Source organism: Notolepis coatsorum (assembly GCF_963971535.1).
Source record: "Notolepis coatsorum genome assembly, chromosome: 8".
Taxonomy (NCBI): Eukaryota; Metazoa; Chordata; class Actinopteri; order Aulopiformes; family Paralepididae; genus Notolepis; species Notolepis coatsorum.
Window position 1 is genome coordinate 71441605 of NC_140172.1, and position 27078 is coordinate 71468682.

A 27078-nucleotide genomic window follows, 5' to 3' on the forward strand; every position below is an offset into this window, starting at 1 on the left:
TATGCAGATTTAAACGATGCTGGAGAATGTTATGTGATATAGGTCCTGTTGTCCACTTAGCCTAATAACCATTTCCCAGACAAACTGACTGACACACCCTCGTCATCATCACCTCGGTTGGACAAAGCCAGTTATATATATTATTATATTATATATATTTATATTATGTGTGTGCCGGAGCGCGTTTCTGGATCGTTCACTTTAACCCCTGGCTGCATCAAAGAGGCTGGCTGTGCCTGCTATTGGACATGACGTCAGAGCGTGAAGGCAGGCTGCGGGTGAGTCTCAGGGCCCCGTGCAGAACGCTGCTGGCTGCGGGCTGAGCAGCTGCTTCACTACACTTACTACAGTATAGGACAGACTGCGTAATGATGGCAAGCCTATAGGCTAGCATTTAGGCGAAATTGTTAATCGCACTTCTCGGATTATCTTTTTTTGGCAATTTGCAGCTGGCGCGTTTTTGTATCTTTACTCCAGAAATGTTTGGAATTTCAGATTTGTTCAGAACGTCGTATATAGGCTATAATTGACCGAAATATGGTTGTCCTGTGGACCACAAGTGCAATAGTTACGGATAATTATAGAATCCCCGAGAGGTTCACTTGGATGAATTGTATTCCCTGGATCATATAAGGAGAGAACTCGAGCAAATCATTACTAAAGTCCTCCTGCTTCTCTGGAGACGCGGCATCTTATTGGAACAAACAAAACATCCAAACACTGGGCTGGAACCCCTATACAATGGTTCACTGTGCCGCCTGCGAGGTGCCTATCGTGGACAGGTTTTTCCTCCGAGTTCTGGACAGACCGTGGCACATTAACTGCGTGCAGTGCTGTGAATGTAAATGCAATTTGACCGAGAGATGTTTTTCACGAGACGGGAGATTGTACTGTAAAAACGACTTCTTCAGGTAATGTAAAACCGAGAATTGAAGCATTATGCAGAGGCCGGTCTGTTTTGATGCTCTACATACATAGTCAAAATTGCATAATTATGTCGCCAAATCACTTTATTCGAACAAATACTGTGGACATATTTGAATGCATATAGGCCAAGTTCCTATATATTTCTAGTGAATGCCACAACACCCAAGGGAATGTTCAGATTGCGGACATTTGATCCACCAAAAGCTGAATGGGCCTGATATAAATATATGTTCTGTGATTGATTCGTCTATAATTCGTCCTTTGTTTTAACGGAGAGATGTCTACAAGAGTCAAGTCAATGGATCCCGCCTCAATTAGTCGGCGCGTATACCGATCTGTGATCAGTGGATTTAAATAGCTTCATATAGGCCTTTATAGGAAACTATATCAATGTCAATCACAGCCCACCAGTCACTGACATGCATTTTCAGAATAGGTTTATATATTCAAGTAGCCATGTAAACTTGTATACTATGTAAATAATATAATGCTTAAGCCATATTACCTGTTATATGAAACATTTTCAAATTGACGTTGAATAGCAATTATAATTTATAATTACAATTGTGATCATCGAGGTATATAGTTTGATTGACATTACGATTAACAAGAAACTGTTATATAGTTAACCTATTTCAAAACCATTCTTGCAAGCATACTTTTCTGTGACCGGGTCATAGGCCTAGAGGGCCTGGCCTTCTCTCTCTCTCTTTTTTTTCTCTTTTTCTGATAGTTCATCTCTCTTTTGACACAGGATATTTGGCACAAAGTGCGGAGGTTGCGCCGAGGGAATTTCACCCAACGACCTGGTTAGAAGAGCGAGGAGCAAAGTGTTTCACCTGAACTGTTTCACGTGTGTGATGTGTAACAAGCAGCTGTCCACCGGGGAGGAACTGTACATCCTCGACGAATTCAAGTTCGTGTGTAAAGACGACTACCAGAACAGCAACGGAAACGACACGGCGCTTCTCTCAGGTGATTTCAACGGGGAATTCCAACTAAAATATATTGTTCTGCAGAAATAAACGTTCTCCTGACATACGGAATATGTCGTTATTAAATTGTTCTTGATCTTGAGAAAAACAAGGATCACAAGGATACAAAAATAAATAAAAAACAACAACAACTGCAGAATACCTAAAAGTAAATTTCGATTGCTGCTATTTTTGGCCTGTTTGGCCTATACACTTGATGACTTTGTAAGCTATTTGAATAGGCTCATGTAAAAATACAAAAGTAATACAAAACTATTGCTAAACCTTGACGGGACCTTATTGTAAATTGTAGGTGTTACTGTTAAGTATTATCATCATACTACCATATATGACTTATACCATAATGTCTTTATACCTGTCAGATGTATGTAGTATTAATATGTACACTGATTAACACTATTACTCTGTAGTACTCATTTATATACCCAGTTTAATCACCTGTATTATCGTATTTATTACTATTGCACTTTCCTTGGATGCAGAACTTATTTGCGTTATACTGTATGATGACAATACATTTGATCTAATCTAATCGAAACGAATCGAATCGAATTATTGTTATGATCCTATAATAATAATAATAATAATAATAATAATAATAATAATTATTATTATTATTATTATTATTTCTCTTCTTCTTCTTCTTCTTCTTCTTCTTCTTCTTCTTCTTCTTCTTCTTCTTCTTCTTCTTCTTCTTCTTCTTCTTCTTCTTCTTCTTCTTCTTCTTCTTCTTCTTCTTCTTCTTCTTCTTCTTCTTCTTCTTCTTCTTCTTCTTCTTCTTCTTCTTTATTGCCTTATATATTTATCTGGGTTTTCTGCCATTATAAATCATAATGGATATGACTACGATATATGCTATTATTGTATCAACTAAAATGTGTTTTCCATTATTTTTTTTCTCTCTTTATGACAGTCACGACATGCAGCAATCCAAGTTTGTCTCCGGATCCCCCAGACGCGCAGGACGACGGTAAAGATTCAGAAACGGGCAACGCATCCGACAAAGAGGCGTGCAGCAATGAAACCGACGAGCAGAACGTTACCGGGAAAAGACGTGGGCCGCGAACCACCATCAAAGCCAAGCAGCTGGAGACCCTAAAAGCCACGTTCTCGGCCACGCCGAAACCTACCCGACATATCAGAGAGCAGCTGTCGCAGGAGACCGGCCTGAGCATGAGAGTCATCCAGGTAAACACACACACCCGCACCAACACGTTGACACAGTCTATGCTACTGTATTAGTCAAATGTATTCAGATTCAAATTCGTTATTGCCTATATCTATAGGGAGGTGTAGTCTGACGTCACTGGTTGTTCCACCCGTATAAGGATTTATCATTGGGAGAATGGATTTTCGGTAATGTATGGAAATTGAAAATCTTTCCATTTTTGCACAAAATGAGTTCCCTTCTATCACTAACATTATTGTTTAAGCATTTTTGGTTGAAATACAATTTGGCGATTTTTTTTACGATTAATTGCAAATATCTTCATCTTGAGCTATAGATTGTGGATGAATAAGCACAGAAAGGTACACCATGCAAATGTTAATGCTTTATTTGTTTTAAACGAGACAATTTAGAAATGGGCAATGGGGAATTACATTGCGTTGGACAAAGGGTGGAACACGAAAAACGGCAATGACGTAACCACTACACATCCCTATTGTAAAGTAATATAACCGATATACAGATCCTCATCTGTAGGGGAGAACGGGGGACATCGTCACACGGGTAGGTTGTCACATTCATTATATTTCACCACCAGAGGGTCCCGTCTCCCATATTTTGGTATTTAAATGTACATAATTGGGGTCAGAGTTCACCATCTTTGGAGTGAAACAGCTGAACTTGAGGTGAGAGGACTTTTTGTGTTTTTCATGTCCATTTGTAAATACACAAGTGGTTTATAATGAAACAATTATTACCCTTAACAAGTGTGAAGGGATAGCTATAGTTTAGATTGTTGTTAGCTAGCTAACTAGTTGTTAGATGGCTGTTAGCCTTGATGCTATCAAGACATTCCAGTTGGGGTTGGTCATCACATTTTCTTTGGGGTTGGTTGTCACATGTTGTGTAGGCTATTATTGTTAGGCCGATTTATTGCGTTCTTATTTTGTTATATAGGATGGCCTAAAGATGTGTTTCCTGTTTATGTTCATGTTAAGATGCATTAAGTTATGTATTTTTCAACTTGTCAATGCAATTAAACTTTCAAATTTAGTTCTGCCTTCTTGTCTTCTTTTTAAGATTTTTCCCATTAAAACACATGGTGACAACCAACCCCATAGTGTGTGACAACCATCCCCATGATGGGGTTGGTTGTCACAATGTGTCAGAGTGTCTTTGATAGGTGATTAACTCTTTGTTACAATACGTTGGAAAATGAGAGGGATACACATTTCAAGCCAGTATCTTAAGCTTCAATTTAATGTAGGAATGACTATTGAAAGATGTTTTGATGATGAGCAATTCACACTAGAGTAAAAAGTGTGACAACTATTCCCGTTCTCCCCTACCTTTGTTTACACTGTTTATTTCTCTCATGTTTTTACATTCAGATCAAATTTTATTGCCTATATTTATGTCTTTCTATTACCCTGCCCAGTATACCTGTACCTCCCCCTCCCCCATGCTACCTCCCGCATTTTGTGAAACTGTTTCTGTGGCTTAGGCTGCTAGATTTTATCTAAATTTCGTTTAGCCTGAATCTCACCTCAAGACTATACAATCAAACACCCATACCGACAGCAGGAGGTCTTTGTCAAGTCCCAAGCAGGGGTCACAAGCAACCAAGCCAATAGTACACTTGTACAATTTTCCAATAGCATATTTATCCAAACAGAATTGGGTCTCATTCTCCAACGGACTTAAGACAAAAAAATTCTCTTAGGGCCATTAAGACATTTTGGAATTCCCCAACCGTGTTAAATATCTGTGTTACGTACCCCAGTAGTGAAACGCAACACAAGGCCACAGACAGGGTAGGTGAGGGTGCAGTGACACAAAACAATTAGCAAAATAATAGTATTTATTTTTATAAACACAAAACTCAGCAACACAGAGAGCAGGGAGGACCTACCAGTGGCACCAAATGAAATATCAAAAGGAAATGAAAACCCATCCCCCCTTACAGGCGCGGATGCCCAAAAGTATAGGTGGCGGTGCTCACTCTAAGGCTGGTGTCTTTAACATCAGGTCACCTACGTGATGCAAAATGTAGACCCCAGGGTATCTTCCTGTCCTCAATTGTCCCTGTGTGCGAAACAAAAGGTTAATACAAAAGAAAAGCAATCACCATAGGCTGGGTGACAAGGGAATAAATATACACAGGGTTAGGGTTAAACAGAAATGTGCTACAAACATCAAAAGATACAAGGATTCCACTAAACAATAGCACAACTAACCAGAGCTTTAGGTACCAGCTCTACACCAACCGAAATGCCTAAAAGGCCACAGCTCTACAGAACACACAACACTAAAGATACAGCTTTACAATAAAGAACAATACTAAAGCTATTTCCTACAAACTAACAGCACAAAGTGCCAGAGCCTTCACCAGCTCTACAAAAGACCCGCTCTCCCACAAAGACACAGAATAGTTACCACAACCAAACGAACCAGGGAGCTAACTAACACTGCACACAATGGGGTATATGAAGAAGTGTGGAGCTTGATTGCCTGATGAGCCTCAGCTGCTGTTGCTGGAACTGAGACACCTGAGAATGGGGATATGTAGACACAAGAGGGAGACAACACAACAAACAACACATGCCTATATATACACAACAGATTATTATACATTACTCCCTCTATATATATATATATATATATATATATATATACACATAAGGACACAGTCCGTAACACTCCCCCATAAAGAGTCAGCCCATGGCTGGCGACAACACAACATACAATACAACATACAATTCAAGTCCCCCATTTTTCTTCAAAGAACACGCATCATAACACCAAAAATATTCCACCACCGCCATCAACCAACCAGACCATCACCTTCCGTTTCCTCATACCTCTCTTGGTAGCAATGACATGACAAGGGGTGCTGTTGACACAAAATGTCCAGGGGTACAGCAGTCCCAACACCAACATCAAAAGTTTTAAGACAGAGGTCTGAGAAGGCACCTCACAAAAAAAACAGAGGGATGGTCCACGGTTAAAATGCACAATGGCAGACTGCTGCCCTCTTCCTTCTCGCAAAGTAAAACACATAATACATTGTGAGAAAGTCTGCACAGCACTGTACAAACTGCAGCGTCACAATACGCTGAGCAGCAGAGAGACCCCCCTTAGAGACAGTACTAGCCTCATGCAGCCGCTTTTCAAGCCTGCACACACAAGACAACAAACCCCTCACCTGAGGTTTGTTGTGAAGAGCCTCTCCCATCAGCTGCCCCCTTAACAGCCTCAAAGGGCTTCTCATTGACCGAAGTTTACGTTTATTCACAACAGAACGTACCACACCCTTGCTTCCAGCTATCACCGGAGCAGGAGCAGTAACTGAACATGTGGCCAAACCAGCGTCTTCACTCTGGGCAACTACCAGCTTACCACGAGTCCTGGGTAACCGTGTTGCCTCAGAGGCAAGTGTACCCCGCTGAAGCGTCGCCTGGTCACTCGTCACAACTGCAGGTTGTGGAGCATGGGTGATCACACAAACTGGCACCACATCAGGGAGCAATGGAGCCAACACATTACGGTGCAAAATAGTAGGGCGCTCCAAAACATGGCATAACTCTGCCACCAGCGATGTCATTACCCAATAAAAAGGTGACACCTCCCACTGGTAATGATGGGCGCACGCCCACCTCGAATACCCCCTTTTCCAACCCGCAGGTTAAATGTATTTGATGGAGGGGCACCGACACAAAGCCCATCTCGATCCCCTGCACCAACACACTAGAGCCAGTCGATGACTCAACACAAAATGGTAACATGTCTGATACAATGAATGACTGTGCTGCTCCAGTATCCCACAGTATGCGTACTGGACGCTGGTCCAACTCACTGCCACTGAGCGAAACCAACCCGTCCGACATAAATGGTTCGTAACTGGGTCCTGGTATGTCACACATTTTCTCAGAGACCACTGACATTGGAGCCAACACTGTCTGGACTAAACCAACCTCTTTAGGTCGTCCCATTTGCCTGTGACTGCTCCTTGCGTTTCAAAACAACAGTTACTTATTACGTGGCCCACTTGATGACAATAAAAACACTCTCGCTCCTCCTTGTAGCGGGGAGACACAGAGCGGGGCGGACTAGTCTGTCCAACATAGCCACTGCGGCAGATCTGCAGCGGACTAACGTGTGACCTAGCTGGAGTGTGAGCAGAGGGATAAAAGGTCCTACCCTCATGTCGGAGAGTACCAAACGTTTGCTTATGGGTCAGTACAAACTCGTCAGCGAGCACTGCAGTCTGAGCCAACGTTTTTGCTCACTCAGATATGTAGCCAAACGGTCAGACAGACTACATTTAAATTCCTCCAGTAACAGTAATTCAGACAGTGAATCAAAATCAGACACGTCACTTGCTTTACACCACCGAAAAAACAGACTCCTTCTCACGAGCGAACTCCACAAAAGTCCTGCCAGGCAACTTTTTGTGAGCTCTAAACTTTTGTCTGTACACCTCTGGCACTAGCTCATAGGCCCTAAGTACAGCCGTCTTGATTACGTCATAAGACAAACTGTCAGTCAGAGGGAGGGCAGACAAAATCTCCTGGGCTTTCCCAGTGAGTTTACATTGTAGCAAGAGAGCCCAGACCTCTTTAGGCCACTTTAAAGAGGTAGCAACTCGCTCAAAAGCATTAAAATAGGAGTCTACCTCCACCTCACGAAATTGAGGTACAAGAGATATAAGTCTACTCACATCGTAAGCCCCCACAGCCGTGGAAGAAGGATAAGCAGGACTCCCAATCTTAGCAGCGTCGAGCTCCAGTTGCTTCATCTTAATCTCAGCCTCTAACCGGCGGTTCTCCCGCTCGGTCTCAGCCTCCAACTCCATTTTCCTGACAGCTAACCTGTAATCCCTCTCCTTCCCCCTCTCCTCAAATTGTAACCGTGCCAAACTTAACTGAAGACTGGCCTCCTCAGTACTCCCACCAGGGAAAAGTGAAGCATGTCTGGGCACTGGAGACGTGACACCCGAAAGGGGAGGCTTATCCTCCTCTACCCCGTCTGCAACCGGGCCCACCACCGCCCCTTCTTCTCCCTCATGCTCCTCGTCCGAGCCAGAATGAGGAGAAGAAATAAAAGACGCTACCTCACCTACACCGAGCATCTTCTTAAACACCAAAATACGTACCACCTCCTCCCTCAGGTCAGCCTTCGCCAAACTTTTAGCAAGGCTGACCTGAAAATGTGAGGCGATAGCACACAGATCCTCCTTCCTACACTGATCCAAATTCTCAACCGAGGGATCACCTAGAAACCCCTCCACACTAAAAGACGCCATGGTCACAAAGAGACACCAGCGCAAACATACAAACCAAACTATCACCAAACACCAGCCTATCAAACGTGCCCACCGCACACCAACCGTCTGTTGCCCATTAACGAGCCCCCATTTATGTTACGTACCCCAGTAGGGAGACGCAACACAAGGGCACAGACAGGGTAGGTGAGGGTGCAGTGACACAACCATGAAACAATTAGCAAAATAATAGTATTTATTTTTATAAACACAAAACTCAGCAACACAGAGCAAGGAGGACCTACCAGTGGCACCAAATGAAATATCAAAAGGAAATGAAAACCCACCCCCCCTTACAGGCGCGGACGCCAGGGTTTCCGTTAGAATTTTTTTTTGCAGGTCTGAGTGTCCGGTAGATTTCAATCTACCGGACAAATGGGATACATTCCGGTCAGAGTTTATTGAGCTTAAAAACAATTGATAGGCCTATATAAAGAATGACATTCTCAAGGCATTTATAATATTTTAACTTAAAACTAGGCTACTTTTGCGTATATACAGTCATTAATATATTCCAAATAAAATAAGTCCCGAGACTTCGTGCTGCTGCCGACTTGAGGTGTCGGTGGGCAGTCTGCCCGACATTAATAAACAGCAGTCTGTTATAATCACATTTTTATGAGCTAACGAATTCCGTTATATTGGACATTTGTATTAATTATATCAAGCGAATAACTGAGAAATTTGGCAGAGAGAGACGGCAACATTATCGTGGGTTTGCGTGATGTATATCTCCACCTCCCAACGACTTGGTGCTGGTCATAATGTCCGGTGAAAATAATTCCCTCTAAGCACAATTTGATCATTTGAATTGTATTAAAATAGGCTAAAATTAAATAGCCTATGCGATGAACGAAACAATCATTACATTTGTTTCATCGTTGCTTCACCAAGCAGCCGGTCTAATAATGACAACGGTGTGTCAGCGCGAGCCTGCTGCTAGATTTACGTGAAGCATGGAGCTGCAGACCCACAGAGCAGCAGTGTTTTTAGGTCCGGTCTGGGGACCGCTCAGCATCGCCCCCCACCCAACAGCTGAATTGCCAATGGCTGAATTGGAGTACTGCACTGTGCCGACAAAGTTGGTGGGTTCTGTGGGTCTGCAGCTCCATGCTTTTCGCAAATCTAGCAGCAAGCTCGCGCTGACACAGCTTTGTCATTATTAGACCGGCTGCTTGGTGAAGCAACGATGAAACAAATGTAATGATTGTTTCGTTCATCGCATAGGCTATTTAATTTTAGCCTATTTTAATACAATTCAAATAATCAAATTGTGCTTAGAGGGAATTATTTTCACCGGACATTATGACCGGAGAGATTAAATATGTCGGACTTCAACAGATTTTGCCGGTCAAATACCGGTAATTACCAGCTAACGGAAACGCTGGCGGACGCCCAAAAGTACAGGTGGCGGTGCTCACTCTAAGGCTGGTGTCTTATGTAGACCCCAGGGTATCTTCCTGTCCTCAATTGTCCCTGTGTACGAAACAAAAGGTTAATACAAAAGAAAAGCAATCACCATAGGCTGGGTGACAAGGGAATAAATATACACAGGGTTAGGGTTAAACAGAAATGTGCTACAAACATCAAAAGATACAAGGATTCCACTAAACAATAGCACAACTAACCAGAGCTTTACCAACCGAAATGCCTAAAAGGCCACAGCTCTACAGAACACACAACACTAAAGATACAGCTTTACAATAAAGAACAATACTAAAGCTATTTCCTACAAACTAACAGCACAAAGTGCCAGAGCCTTCACCAGCTCTACAAAAGACCCGCTCTCCCACAAAGACACAGAATAGTTACCACAACCAAACGAACCAGGGAGCTAACTAACACTGCACACAATGGGGTATATGAAGGAGTGTGGAGCTTGATTGCCTGATGAGCCTCAGCTGCTGCTGTTGCTGGAACTGAGGCCATGTCCCCACGTATCTGGATATTTTGCCAAACGCACATTTTATTCCACGATTGGGCCTTTCATCCACACGTAAAGGGTGTTTTCAGAGACATAAACAGAGATTTTCTTAAACGCATTTTAAAGTGAAGATTTTCAGTCAGATTGTTTGGCGAATATTACTTTACTATTTCTCTAATATATATCAGACCGACTATAGGCTAGCTAGGCTATATATTTCAGCTATAATGTCCTAACAGAGAAACTACCACCACCTAAAACATCCTTATTACACCTTATTTTATCCATATAGGCAGTAGCGCTTTGAAGTAATAATAACTTCGGTGAACAGTACAATGCAATTAATGAATGTCTTGTTGTAATTAGTATATATATAGTTTGTGATAAGGACTTGCCATATTTACTTTCAGAATCCGGAGATTGTGATCTCAACATTGACATTGTATCTCTCTGTCGCCCAGTGCGCAGAAGTAAAGCATTGAATCGTGACATATCTAGATTGGTTGTTTCCTCTGGACTGCATAATCCTCCGCTATATCTATCTATTTATCATCTATGTATGTCAATATAGCCAATGGAAATGCTAGGAATGGTCAAGTGGGCTGGGTGAACCAATGGACAATTCCTATCGTTTCTCAGTCGTCCTGACCGCTCGTACCACTATGGTATTTGGGATATCGCTTATCGCCACCTACTGGCCCGCATGCTTGTTGGAGCAATTTATATGCGTTTATGTGTTTGCGTCTGGATCAGGTTTTTCTTTTTTACACTGTCGTGTGGACGAGGATTTCTTTTTAAACTGAGCCTGAGAATATCCGTTTGGCAAAAGATCCAGATACGTGGGGACATGGCCTGAGACACCTGAGAATGGGGATATGTAGACACAAGAGGGAGACAAAAGAACACAACAAACAACACATGCCTATATATACAACAGATTATTATACATTACTCCCTCTATATATATACATAAGGACACAGTCCGTAACAATCTGTTTTATTGATTAATTATACATTTGAAAGAATGCAGGTTATAGCCAACATGCAATATATCCCATTGACAATGGGACAGACATTTGTCGTTTTATATAGCTATAACCTGCATTCTTTCAAATGTATAATTAATCAATAAAACAGATATTTAACACGGTTGGGGAATCCCAAAATCTAAGATCTCTTACCCTCGTCGGTGGACCGCAAATGACATCTGGTCATAAATCAATAATTTCCAGACTGTTCTATAAAAGTAGCGATTTTTATTTCAAACGTATTCAAGTATAAACATCATAACCATGTCACAACAGCATTTAGAATGTATATTATCATCAATACGTTAGTTTAGGAATAGGTTAAAGTGTTATATAGATAGACTTTCCTCTTCGAAATGTATATATTCCGCGAGAGGCGACCATTTTGTAAAACCTTGAATCATGGGAATTGTAGTTTTCTGCAGCCATTTTGTAGCGGACATCCAGAGGTCTGGATCTGCGTTGGCATTTTTCAAAACTACACTTCCTGTAAGATTCTATGGGGTTCAAGGTTCATAGTTCTGTACGAATTATTTCAATAACTCTTATTATTCGGGATAATTCTACCACAAAAGGTAACGTTTTTGACAAATATTGAAACGCAGTTAGTTTCTCTTGCCTATTGTTAGCATGCAGCAACAATTAGATCTGAAATTAGTTTCAAAACGGTTGCACTGTGGTGAAAATAAAAAAGTACAGTAGATTACAGTAGATTTCATTATGGTGATACTAAATCCAAATTGAAATGTGCGAATTGGCTATAATAAGGTCATTTATAAGCCTGCTATTCTATATTCTATAATAATATTTCAAATTGCATTGGTCCGGATGGGAGAATTCAGTACTGTATCTACAGAACCTTCTGTTTAATCATCTTCCATTTATTCATTTCCTTAGATTTCTTGTACACATGATCTCAAGAAGGTACTGCACGAGATCAGTGGCAGTTTCTAATGTTTGGTCATCATTAGCATGGTGTTATTCACTGTCAAAGATGCAAAGAAAAATCATAATTCATATTCTCCTTTGTTTCATCACAATTTAAGCAAGCCTAGTAATAGACACAATATTTCTGACACTGGAAATACATTCACTGAGATCCATATATGTCCCTAGATACCAAGAATATGCAAATAATTACTTAATCATAATTAAAATAAATATGACAATATTTGTACGATAAGAAATTACGCATTTGGTGTCGGAAAAATAAATAATATGGATTCATCTGATCACAGGGCAGCTGGATTAACCATATCTCAACCAGCTATTTTGGACAAATGTATAATTACTTTAATTACTCAGATATTCAAACACAATTATGCAATTATTGTGAAATGATTGAAAATAATAATTATTTAATGCCTTCTGTGGAATTTGTATTTCTTATTTGTTACACATCTGTTTTAATGATTAATTATATACATTTGAAAGAATGCAGGTCAACATGCAATATATCCCATTGATTGGTATACAATGGGACAGACCTTTGTTTGATATAGCTATAAACCTGCATTCCTTTGAATATATCATTAATCAATTAAACTTATATTGAAATATACTATATAGCCTATACACCAACACTGAAATGACAGTGGATAAATAAATAAATAAGAACTAAAGCTAATCGCATGGAAATAGACTGCATTAATATTCCATAACAAGTCTTGTGTGCGCCAGTATGGCCTACGTGTCTAATGAACAGTATAGGCTTAATATATTCTAGTTACTTGTTTCATTAGGATTTAGTAGATACTATATATATGCTCTGCCTCTGCCCTATGTACAGTATAAGTACAGACTGTACCTATACTGTACGTAGGGCAGAGCATATAGTATCTACTAAATCCTAATGCAACAAGTCATTAATGAAATAATAAGCCTATACTGCGTTCATTCATTACGCCGTAGGCTACAGTATACAGCGCGTGTGTGTGCGCGCGCTGCGGCAGGTGTACCACGTCCACGAGCTGTACTATATATGATTGATGACAATACATTAATCTAATCTCATTTCGATGGGTCGTGCAAGACTCGCAAGGCACTTCCGCATCCATTTCCACACAGCTGCGTCATTACTTTGCCTTATAAGGAGCTCTGGAGGTGTTGTTTTGTATGCAAATGACCTGAACGGGGACGCGCATTCGCGTTTGAGACATAATGCCATTCCCCAAGCAGATATCAGATCACATCACAGGTGCGACCGTTTGAGCCACTTAAGACATATCAAGTTTCAAGTTTCTTTAGTCATACAGAAGTACAGAATACTTTTATACAAAATGCTTCTTTCTGTTATGCTCCAGAGACTGTGCTAGACAAAAATGGATAAGTATAAAATAAGTATAGCAAGTATAAAAAAATATATATTACCAGCACGTTGGGGACTCAGTGAACTTGTCATTGATTCTGTCTCAGTCGGTTCCAAGATAAGTCTGCCAAGAGAACTCTTTGGAACATTTTGGGGAATGAGACCCATTGACTGTACATTTTGCCCAAAGCTTAAAGCCCCATTTCTTACCATATCAATGTGATGTACATTCACAATTCCTGAATATTTTGAGATGGAAAACTAAACTTTCTTATAGGTCTATTTTACTAAATAGAATAATGTATAATCATTGCAGTGTTTACAAACATGACCAATGTAAACAAACCTTTTACAGCCATAATATACAGTAAATACAATGAAAAACATATTATTTACCAGGTTTATTTTTTATTTTTATGGTGGGGCCAACCCATTTTGTTTGCGTTCGGATCGCTGATTGGGCCATTGACTTAGATTCACAATGTGCTGTAGGTATGGTTCCAGAACCGCAGGTCTAAGGAACGACGTATGAAGCAGCTGAGCACCCTGGGCGGCAGGAGACATGGGTTCTTCCGCAGCCCACGAAGAATGAGAGCACTTGTGGATCGGCTTGAACCAGGAGAGCTCCTCCCTAATGGTCACTTCTCTTATTATGAAGGTAGGGTATACGGTAATGTTTTCATGATTCATTTGCTGCAGGAAGAAAATGTATTCTTTGGTCCTTGCCATTTTATTCAAACTACAGGTTATTTCTGATTTAGGCTATAGTCTATTTAAATGGCAGAACTGTGCGGCAATTGAACTATAGGCCTATTAAAATGGAAGCTGGTTCCTTCTCACTGGTACATTTCCCTTGTGAAATGCCCTCACCTGAATTGGTCTGTCTGATTTTGTAAACTGTCAGATGAAAGCTATACAACAATGATATCATACATACAAGGGAGCATTTGCATGGCCCTGGGGCCCTGGCACTAAGACTTTTCCTGGGGCCCTGGCACTAAGACATTTTCCTGGGGCCCTGGCACTAAGACATTTTCCTGGGGCCCTGGCACTAAGACCTTTTCCTGTGGCCCTGGCACTAAGACCTTTCCTGGGGCCCTGGCACTAAGCCTTTTCTTGGGGCCCTGGCACTAAGACATTTCCTGGGGCCCTGGCACTAAGACCTTTTCCTGGGGCCCTGGCACTAAGACCTTTTCCTGGGGCCCTGGCACTAAGACATTTCCTGGGGCCCTGGCACTAAGACATTTCCTGGGGCCCTGACACTAAGACCTTTCCTGGGGCCCTGGCACTAAGACATTTTGCCTGGGGCCCTGGCACTAAGACCTTTTCCTGGGGCCCTGGCACTAAAACCTTTCCTGGGTCCTCCTCCTCTCCAGTTAGTAATTTCCCTAACAGTCCCAGCCATGTAAGGCAACATGCACAACCCCACGAATTACTCAAAAAGAATGCACAAACACAATCATTGAATACTCGTGTTGTACAGCCTGTACTACGGCTCTCTGCCTGAGAGAGGAGGGGCACTAGAGGGACAAAATAATGGAGAATAGATTGGAGGATGAATTTGTTAAATGGCTCAGTCTTCTCAATATTCTTTTTTTACATTGAATTTTTTATAGCATATAGCAATACAATACAATGTACAAGGGTGACTATAGAAATAGCAAAGTCAATTATTTATTCTCCACTATCAGGTTTTGGAATTGTATATGCAGCGGACAACCAAACAGGATTCCAGCTGTATACAGAAAATAGGCTATTTCTAAAATAATGATAATCTTTGGGGCCCTGCAAGCAATAATTGATCTCTGTTGACTGTTGTAACCTATAGCACCATTGGCTGAGTTTGCTAAGTGCAACTGGCAGGGCATTCTCATATTTTAAATATCCAATTTAGATCAAAAATGTTTTACCTTGAAATATGTCAGCCAATATGCACATATTTTTAAAACATCCAATAAAAAACTAGATATGCATCTTAAAATAAACTTTTAACCAGCTGGTTGTACTTACCTAAACTAACCATAACCAGTCTTTTCCCTTGCCTAACCTTAAAGGAACACTCTTCCCCCAAAAAATAAAACAGATTTATAAATATACATATCCCAAAACTATACAGTCTTGTACAAATTAATTTGGTTTGACATTTATTTAAAGACATAGCCTAATGTGTAACATTTCCGCATTAAAATGTCTAAAAACGACGAGTTGTGTACTTACATTATCCCAAATGTTTCCAACAATGTTCAAACCCAGAGAAAGCCATAATTTCCATCAAGTAACGTTGCATTATTTGGTTGCCTGTCAATGGGGTCACATCCCCTTTACCTCCTTCCTAACCCGCCTGCAGCGAGACAAATTGCTGATATCGTGCTGTGATTGGCTGATTGGCTCTTTAGAGGCGCGATCAAATCATGATTAATTAATCATTGATTGCCACGCTGTTTTCCCATCTCTAATCCCTGGTGCCAGCGTTTCCGACCGTTTTAACGATGTTTGTAGACCCATCGTATATTCTATATTATAGCTATGGAGACATACTATGGCTCATTTGAAATGCTTATATTTATACTCCCAACAGGGAGTTTGTTTCTACATACATCGGTTCCTGTGCAATCCCAGGCTAAAGAGTGGCCATTTCCCAAAAATCCCTGAAAATTTTCTAGGAAGCGAGATATCGCGTCTTTTGTGAATCATGCCCCTGGCTTGGCCCGGTGGTGAGTTCTGGAGTTGGACAAGACACCCCCATGTATTTGTAATCCATAAACGTACCTCATCCATTTTGTGCGCCAGCGAATTTGCAAGAAGGAGGCTGGGAAGAGAAGCACTATGAGGAGCCAGAGCTATAGGCTCAGTCGCCCGCAACCTCTGTGGCCCCGCTTCTGCTTTCGATCCCTTGTCTGGGGAGGCGATGTAAACAGACCCGGTGTGCCCGGAGGTCTGACGATGTCGTTCGGTCCATTGAAAAAGATGGAAATATCCAGTAATCCGACATGTGAACCAATGTCCAGTAGCCCTTGTCTTGTGTACAAAGGGTCAGCGCGAATATACTGGGCGAATAGACTGAACAAACATTAGTATGCAAATAATAGTTGATTTGCCGTTTCTGGCGAGACAAAAAGCCGCTGCTTGATCAAGCACCGCCATCCTAGCAAAAAAATCTACTCAAAGGTAGGCGAGACTGCCACCTATCGGGATTTGATCGTCATCACAGTGTTACAAAATCCATACAGAAGGTCCGGTGGACTGTCTAGTATCATAAAAAATCTAAAAAACATAAAACGAATATACTAGTTTTTGGTGTTCAACGCATGGGCACAGTCAATGAGTTAACAGTTCCCTTTCGGTTGAAGTATAACATTTTATTTCCCCATCATTACTAAAATGTTTAGCTATAAACTACAATATCTGTGTTTTGATTATGCTACAACCAACTGCTGAAAATACTTTGTTCAGTAACAAAACCCCTGCAAAACTCAGTCTGCATGCAGCAATATAGTAGGGTCATCTGTGGCACTTCCGTGACCGTGGAGAGCGAAGGTCCGTTTCTCAATGGATTTGTCATCTAGGAGTGTTAATAAACAAATTTAGCCAGGGTGTATTTTTTAAAAAGGCGGGGAAAATTCGTGAGAGACCAAAATCCAAAATGGCTGCCGTGGAAATTGCTCCAAAAGGGATTTTTTTCAAAATCGTCACAGAGCCTTCATATTAGGCTCTAATGAAAGCTCTGCTCATGATGAGTTGAATAATATACAGTATAAGTACACAGAAGTAATCTCTGAGGTCAATAAAGTCAATGTTTGTGTGTAAACAACAGTTACTGATTTGCGGTTTCCCATTAAATAGGGTAGGCTACTGAGAATATGGTGTCCAGTTCATACCATCACATTTTCTTTTTCTTTATCCACTTTTTCTCCTTATTTTTCTATTTTCCTCCCATCCCAATTTCGTATAGCCAATTCTCCCCTCCCCTGTCTTGAACGTTGCTAGACTGGTTGTAGTGAGGATAGAAGCCTTGCATCACGTGTCCCCTCCGGTACACGAGGAGGCAGCCTGTCGCATCTTTTCACCAGACAGCACGGACTCTCAGTGGAGTAACACGTGGGAGGCTCACGCTGCCCCCAATACTTCCTGTCTCTGCTGTGCAGGCGTCACCCAACCGACCTGTAGGAGTCGCTGTCCAATCCCCACCCATCGACTTCCACCCGCTACCTCTGCCAATTGAGATAGTATGACGACTGGCCCAAGCCACAAGCAATGCTGACACTTTGATTCAAGACCGGAGTCTCTTGCATTGGTGACGAGCGCAATCTCCGCTACGCCACCCAGCCGCCTATACCATCACATTTTCATAATGAACCAAAAATTATTTTGCACTATACCCTAACATAAAATAGTATTCTGTATGCAAAGCTAGCACGGTTAGTTGCTTGAGCCGAATTTAACCCTTGTGCGCTTCTTATTTATTTATCTTACTTTGGTGTTAACAAAAACTCTGGGTCCGAATGTACCACATCACTGGACAGTGCACTACCACTGCTATCAACCTGGGCGTAAATGTCCATGGCATGACAAGGAGTAAAGATCTGGTAGACACTCTAGACACAAGAGTGGTGTCTGCATCAGCTCTGCAGATACACTGCTCCTCTATGACCACTGGGCTCTGATGGATGTGCAGGCATCAGCAACCTGCCCACAGGAGATCGCAGACAGCAAGCCAGCTATCGTGATCATCGACAATGACGACTTCAAGATTGACACTATGACAGGTGTCCTACTACAGGAGCCCATCGAACAAATGTCATGTACGTGCAGCCAGAGAGCTATGAAAAGAAACCAGGCAAAGAGACTGCTGAAACGCTCACCAAGAAGAAGGAAATCTCTGCACAGCTAAAGCAGAAGTGTGCAGAACTGACAATGGTTTGCCAGTACAGATGCCCCCCTGGTAGCAAGAGTGAGCCACCTGCTCGTCCCGGGGTAGATCCACCAGTGGATGGGTCAGCTCCGCAGTGTGCTCGCTCTGTGATACATGCACTGTCTCGTGTAGACAATCATGGTACAAGAACACCACCTGAAGAGCAGCGAGTTCCAGGATACAGTGGTGCCCAGTCGTGCTGTCATCCACCACCCAACAAGAGCAAGCCTTACTACCACACAACATACAATAAACCTCCAAGCAAGTCAGTGGTGAATGACATCATGGTGAAACATGTGGAGGCCATGCGGCTGAAGAATATTCCATTCTCCTTTCTTGTTGGTGACCTGCCCACCTACAAGACGATCACTCAGCTCAAGGCGGAGAATCCAGAAATGTTCAAGGACATCATCTCAATCCTCGGAGCTTTCCACCAGCTGATGTCCTACATCTATGCCATCTACAAGAGATTCAAGGGCTCTGGAGTGGCAGACACTCTGGTTATGGTACTCTGAACCATCCCGCTTCCTCAGGTGTGGGGGTGGCAAGCCGCCATATCAGACCCATGTCTAAAAGGCTCACGTAGTTTTGCGGTTCCTCAGGAACTGGTTCTAGGGTGAAAAGCTCTAACAACTTGCTCTTCACAGTCTTGCGCATTGACCCATCCACATTGAAGAGTGAAAGGCACTCCTCTGTCACTCTTCTCTCAAGGGATGATTCAAGTTGTATCATACCAGATCCCTCTGCTAGGTCCACCAGGGCCGCTCGTCCTGATCTCTCCATATTGGCCACCTGCATATGAGCACCAGAAGGTGCGCAGCTCTTTTCACTTGCAAAATTCCGTCTCTTATTCCTGTGGATGGTTGCAGTAAGAGGCTTGATCTTAGTGAACACCCGCTCTTGCAGAAAAGTCTCAACCTGAGCATGGCCATCTGGAATTGCAGTCTTAAGGTCATGCAGTAACTCTTGTGAGGTGACCAGGCCAGACTGTAGTGACCTCAGTGTAGGTGAGGAGATGTCAAATGGGTCAGCTTCAAAATCCCTCATGCATGCCTGCAGGTCCTGAACTGCTTGCTTATCCTTCTTCATCCTCGCTGGCTGGCATTCGACATGCTTCCTGTGACGACGCTGGCACTGGAGGCCCCGCTTCACAGTAGACTTCACCCTTGCAACGTTGTTTGCATTCCTTGTTGTTGAGAACAGTTGTTTCTCATTCTTTAAAAGCTGAGTCCATCCTTGCTTTAGCTTTGAGTTCAGATTCATAGTTGTTTCTATCCAAAGATTGAGGGGCTGGCAGGAGTAGGGTAGCCCTGTCATCGACTGGGTAAAGTGATCGTTGAAGAACTCCATTTGCTCATCTGACAGTGAAGAGAGCATTGCCCAGTAGTCTGGCAACCACCTCCCATAGTCATGGTTGTCGTATGCCATCAGTCCTGGCAGCATGTTGTAGGTTGACGATAGGTACTCAGAGCCATTTCTTCCATGACATGCATCAAAACATTGTACATGTGGGTCAGACATCTCCAAGAACGAGACCCAAAAGTCCCCGATGTCTGTGCCAGGCTTCTCATAAACTCTGTTGATCAGCTCCTTCATGTCGCCATCATTCTCAAGATCACAGTAAGCTGTCTGTAGAGCCTCTTGAGTTTCAGTCAGTGCATTCCACAGAATGTTGAGGTTCTCCTTGATGTCTTCTGATAGTTCTTTGTGCTCAAGAATCTTTGACAGTTGATTTGGGATAAGAACCTCTCTCAAGAGCAGGATGCACCGCACGCCCCGTCTGTAGTGCTTTCCTCGTAGTGCTTGGTCTACCAACCCCTCCACTACTACCCCTGCTGTAACCAGAGTGTCTGCCATTCCAGAGCCCTTGAATCTCCTGTAGATGGCATAGATGTAGGACATCAGCTGGTGGAAAGCTCCGAGGATTGGGATGATGTCCTTGAACATTTCTGGATTCTCCGCCTTGAGCTGAGTGATCGTCTTGTAGGTGGGCAGGTCACCAACAAGAAAGGAGAATGGAATATTCTTCAGCCGCATGGCCTCCACATGTTTCACCATGATGTCATTCACCACTGACTTGCTTGTAGGTTCATTGTATGTTGTGTGGTAGTAAGGCTTGCTCTTGTTGGGTGGTGGATGACAGCAGGACTGGGCACCACTGTATCCTGGAACTCGCTGCTCTTCAGGTGGTGGTCAGGTACCATGATTGTCTACACGAGACAGTGCATGTATCACAGAGTGAGCACGCTGCGGAGCTGACCCATCCACTGGTGGATCTACCCCAGGACGAGCAGGTGGCTCACTCTTGCTACCAGGGGGGCATCTGTACTGGCAAACCATTGTCAGTTCTGCACACTTCTGCTTTAGCTGTGCAGAGATTTCCTTCTTCTTGGTGAGCGTTTCAGCAGTCTCTTTGCCTGGTTTCTTTTCATAGCTCTCTGGCTGCACGTACATGACATTTGTTCGATGGGCTCCTGTAGTAGGACACCTGTCATAGTGTCAATCTTGAAGTCGTCATTGTCGATGATCACGATAGCTGGCTTGCTGTCTGCGATCTCCTGTGGGCAGGTTGCTGATGCCTCCACATCCATCAGAGCCCAGTGGTCATAGAGGAGCAGACACCACTCTTGTGCAGAGTGTCTACCAGATCTTTACTCCTTGTCATGCCATGGACATTTACGCCCAGGTTGATAGCAGTGGTAGTGCACTGTCCAGTGATGTGGTACATTCAGACCCATAGTTTTTGTTAACACCAAAGTAAGATAAATAAATAAGCAGCGCACAAGGGTTACATTCGGCTCAAGCAACTAACCTTGCTAGCTTTGCATACAGAATACTATTTTATGTTAGGCTATAGTGCAAAATAATGTTTGGTTCATTATGAAAATGTGATGGTATGAACTGGACACCATATTCTCAGTAGCCAACCCTATTTAATGGAGAACTGCAAATCAGTAACTGTTGTTTACACACAAACATTGACTTTATTGACCTCAGAGATTACTTCTGTGTACTTATACTGTATATTATTCAACTCATCATGAGCAGAGCTTTCATTAGAGCCTAATATGAAGGCTCTGTGACGATTTTGAAAAATATCCCTTTTGGAGCTCGAAATTGGCAGCCATCTTGCATTTGAAGGTCAACAATAGGTAAAATCATTATATAATCACCAAATATGTATTCTTTGATCAAAATAAGCTCTGAAACCATGTATTGTGCATCATTGTAGGTCAAACCATTAAAAAGTTAATTTCCACGCCAGCCATTTTGGATTTTGGTCTCTCACGAATTTTCCCCGCCTTTTTAAAAAATACACCCCGGCAAAGTTTTTTTATTGACCCTCCTAGATGACAAATCCATTGAGAAACGGACCTTCGCTCTCCGCGGTCACGGAAGTGCCACAGATGACCCTACTAATACTCCAGCTGTTCCTCCTCCTTTTTTGTTTTATTTTATCAGCCTCCTGCCTATTTCTTACATTTTCTAAATTCAACATTGTCTTCAACAGTACAGTTTTCAACATAGCTTATGTTGTTCTTTCAAACTTATTTAAAAATTTTTTAAAGGGGCATGCCACCTACTTTAAGAATTCATGTATGTTCTTCCTGTGCCCCAGAACAGTTTAGTCAGTATTTGTGAACATGCACCACTCTCTCCTAAAGTTTGAAATCTGAGAGAGAACCCCCCCCCCCCCCCCCCCCCCCCCCCCCCCCCCCACAGAACCAATTGGTGATGTCACTGGGATGTCAAATCCAAGGCTGCTCCATAGACAATGAATGGGCTCTGGCTTTAAAATAAATTTTTTGTCTGAGCTCTTACACCCACATGCGGTTTTAATCTGGGTTCAGACCTTCTAGCAATGCTAGAAAAAATTAATACATTTGGGTGTAAGAGCTCACACAAACATTAACCTCACAAAGTCAGAGCACCATTCATTGTCTATGAAGCAGCATCAGATTTTACATCCCAGTTACATCACCGATTGTGGGGTTCCCTCTCTCTGATTTCTAGCTTTAGGAGAGAGTGGTGCGTGTTCACACATATTGACTGAACTGTCCTGGGGCACAGGGAGAACATACAATGGGGCATAATTATGTCAAAGCTAACCATAATTCCTCTGCACAACGTTTGTGTTAACAGATTATCAGAGTGAATACTACGGTTCTGGAGGACATTACGAGTACTTCCAAGGTCCTCCACCATCCCAGGCCCTGACACCAGTAGACCTCGCTTTTGTTCCCTCCTCTGGCCCCACCGGCGCCCCGTTAGGGGGTATGGACCACCACCACCATCCCCACCCTGGGTACCTCCCAGTGGACTCGCCCTGCAGCCCAGAGCTCAGCAGACCGGGGTCCGATGAGATGTGTGGCCCCAGCACGCCCTACACCACCCTCTCTCTGAGCGGCAGCGGATACACCAACCAGTTGTCCATTCCTTCCTCAGAGATGAGCGAAGGCACCGTCTGGTAGCCTGACAGAACACGGAAGGTAAACAGCACAATTTGATGGCAAAAGAAAACTGTAACTTGTATTTATTTATTTATTTAAGTTAGTTATTATGAATGTATTTATTTCTGTATTTATCAATCTATGAATGTATTTATTTCTGTATTTATTAATTCATAAAATTATTTATTTATTTGTTTGTTTATTTATATTGGTTTATTGGTTAAATATATGTATGTGACTTTCATTCATTCATCATTCCCAAATGATGTGGGCCTCATTTATCAAGTATAACTTACAAACAAATTTGTATAGAGAGAGCAATATAAAATGTTCTTTGTCAAATCAAACAATGTGCTTCTACAGCTGCTATATTAACTCAATCAGTGCCAGCTATTGGCCTCGTACTGTTCTAGCTAGGACACGCTTTAAAAGATAGAAGTGTGTCACCTTGTTTGTAGAGCGAAATCTATATTTTATATTATAGCTATGGGTCCAATGTCATTGTCAATTGACAGTATGAAGGTTCCCTTCAATATGCCATAAAGATTTTTTTTTTTCATCAATACATTCCCGTTTTATACCGTAATGAATATGAGCGTTATATCGGAATGGTCTGGGATCATTCCTGCAAAGCTAGTTATAAGGCACTAAGGTAATAACGTTAAAGCGATTGGCGTTTCGGCCCTGCACAAGCTAGAGTTAAATATCCAAATGCATTTGATTGGTATCATGTTCCATCATGAATGCATGAAAGGGGGGGGGTTCTGATTACTGATTACCAGTAACGGCATTAGTATTGAATGCTAAAAACGCTTAGCAGCCCGATCGGTATGAAAACATTGCATGATCAAGCCAGAATTTACGTCAGATAGTCCTTACCTGTGGCCGGGAGTATTCCAAAAATAATATTCCAATTGTTTGATCACCATCTGGTACATCCAATGTCGATTAGGGCCACGGCATAATCAATCACAGCATATGCATCGGATGCGACCGATTGAACCTATAGCCTTGCCACGTAGTAAAAATCTGCCCCCTGAGACCTTACAGTGTAACACAAGGGTCTGGACCAAGGTTTACTGCAGCTCGATACCGCCACCTGGGAGAATCTGGCCGGTACTGCACCCTCGGCATCGCAGTAGGGCTTCTAACGGGAACATACGGGTCCCTGGCCGAATAGGATATTAAAATCGGAAAAAAATAAAAATTAGTCAAACACGTAATATTACGTGGTCTGGCACCCAACGGTTGTCGGGCAATCACGTAATATTACGTGGGTGGCACTGATTGAGTTAATGTTTTGTAAAGGCCTGATCCGGAGTTCAAGTTTGGTTCCCCTGTTGACCCACTGTTGCCCCAGGCTTTGTTTACATAGTGATTTTTAGTTTTTCACTCTGAAATGTTTTGAATGATCCATTCATACAAGGACTAACAGTAACAGCTAAACATTAATTGCAAATGCTTTTTGAAATTGTTGGGTTACATTTGTATTGCTTGTAAATATTAGGAAAAACATGTTAATTTGAGATTTTCATTAGCAAATCTTACCCTTATCTGTCTATTAAATATACTCCAGAAATTCAGGATCAGGACTTCCTGTGTATTTTGGCCCACCATCCCTGACCACATCTGTCAACATTTAACTCAAACTAAAGTTATGATAAATGAGGCCCATTTGTATCCATGTGTTCAGTTGTACGTATTCAGATTATGATTGTAGATCAACAGATTTGACTGAGGAATTTTCTCAAGGATCTAGTAGCTATTTATTTATTTTAGTTGTGTTCCTGCTGTGTAACATGAGTGCAAACACAAATTTGCCTTTAAAAGGATGACTTCAAAAAGTCAAAAAACCCTTTATATGATAGAAAACAATTTGTATATAAGATGGACTCAACATTGTAAAATGTTGGCCAACCGTATAGAACAGTCAACTGTTTACGTAACTTTACAGTAAATTTACAATAATTTTTGTAACTTTACAGTAAATTTACAATGACTTTAGTAACTTTACAGTACATTTACAATAACTTTAGTAACTTTACAGTAAATTTACAATGACTTTAGTAACTTTACAGTACATTTACAATAACTTTAGTAACTTTACAGTACTTCAGGGGTCTCAATATGAGCATTGTTTGAAACCTCTTCAGATGGAGAAACTGTTTGATGCAACAAACCAAACTTTTGTACCTATTCTATACAGTATAATGTGGTTTATCACTGTGCTAGTTTGTATTAATGTGTTCTCTTTGAAAAATAAAACGTGAAAATACAAATAAACAATTGCCAAATAAGGATCACAGCACAAATACTGCAACTGCTTTGCACCTTCTGCGGTTATGTTGGTACTACAATAAATGTATTACATTTCAATAGTGTCTTCAGTTGTTATTTGGATTCTCAGAGTATGTTATAAGCCGAGACAGTACCCCCGAAATCTGCTTTTTTTTGACGATATTGCAATTTTGTTATATTTTGTTTCTTAACATGTCTTATTTCAAACTAGTGGCAATAAAATATCGAAAACACACAATTAGTTGTTTATTTTACTTCATTTTGTCTGATTGTGTCCATAGATCACAATTACAATACAGAACTTTGAGGGCGTTTTCCCAAACATTTGTTTTCTTACACGCAAGAGATGAAATGTCCCATTTCCCTAGCACCTACACACACACCATACTTTCCAAAAGTTTCATAGTGATATCTATTAAAATATTTGTTTTGCCTATTAGGGGGTACTGTCTCGCCAATAATTGGCTGCAGCTTGCTGAATTGAACAGTCTACAATCTATATCCACATATTTGTGTCTTCATGTAAAAATTCAAATGATTTGACATTGATACCAGCAGCGTCTGTGTCTTTGGAATAATCACATATCCTGTCATGTGTCTTGACTGTTCTAATAAACTTCAGGTTAATTTACCACTAACCTATTAGACCACTGGGTTTTTGTTAGCTTGAATAGTTGCAAAGATATCGCAAGTGCACCCAGTGAACATCACACCTAGACGTGGTGTGTATAACAAAAGGACAGACTTATTATATGGACAAAACAACAACAACCTGGTCATGACGTCAACAACAACAAGGCCTATGCAACATACACACTAAGTAGCTGGCATTCTTCATCACAGGCTATAGTGTTATATTGATTTCATTATTGGCTATTATTTACATTAATTTGTATGTTGCCATTTATTGTGCACCCACTGAAAAATGTGTCACACTCCACCAAATGTCTTTCATGATGACAGAATCTCTCCTCAGTGTGTGTGAGGACATAGACATATACAGTATAAAGGTGCTGGCAAATGGATACCGACGTTGCCACATGGTGGCCATCTTGCCACAGGTAGCATGCCCACTCATAACGTAAGGTTATCCTATAACCCTAGTTACATGAATACTGGCTGAGCGTCTCGCTCTGCCTACTGAGATATATCATTATCTCCAGCACCTAGTGTGCTCTGGGAAACAAAACAAATGCACCCACTTGCACGTGACCATGTCACTCCCATGCGTGCCTCTATATTACGCCGGAGTTGGTCATGCCTCACCCTTCCCAGTTCGAATTCCATACGCGGAAAACATCCAAGGGACCTCAGGGCGCTGAAGAGCGAGACGCTCAGCCAGTATTCATATAACTAGGGTTATAGGATAACCTTACGTTATATTATCATACTGGCAATCGCGTCTCGCTCTGCCTACTAAGATAAAGGGCAGAGCAGACGCGTGGCCACGTCAAATGCACCCCCTGAGGGCCCGTAAGCCCCAGCCAGGGAGGAGGGGAGTCCCGTCCACCCGCCCGTTCTAACGAAGGGGGGGAGGCAGTCAACTCCAACCAAAGTGCGAAAAAAAGGGGGAGCCAGGCACCCCCGAACGCACAGCGCAAGCGGGACCACGTGTGACACAGCACCCCGTGGTCCACACCCACACACCCCTGCTAGCCCACCTGATGGCGGGATGCAGGATAGGTCCCGGACCTCAGGACCCCAGTCATGTCCATGAGGTAAAACCTAACGAAAGGACTCGGGG

At 42.1% G+C, this 27078-nt stretch overlaps 1 protein-coding gene across 1 annotated transcript; it reads left to right on the forward strand.

The window, feature by feature from the left end:
- Nucleotides 1–741: 741 nt before the first annotated feature.
- Nucleotides 742–23057, forward strand: LOC311233088 (LIM/homeobox protein Lhx1-like; the record flags this gene model as incomplete). Its single annotated transcript, XM_084319963.1, has 5 exons — nucleotides 742–911; nucleotides 1682–1902; nucleotides 2836–3110; nucleotides 14166–14331; nucleotides 22729–23057. The coding sequence occupies 5 exons, from the start codon at nucleotides 742–744 to the stop codon at nucleotides 23055–23057; spliced, it is 1161 nt and encodes a 386-aa protein (XP_084176089.1).
- Between the last annotated feature and the right edge of the window lie 4021 nt (nucleotides 23058–27078).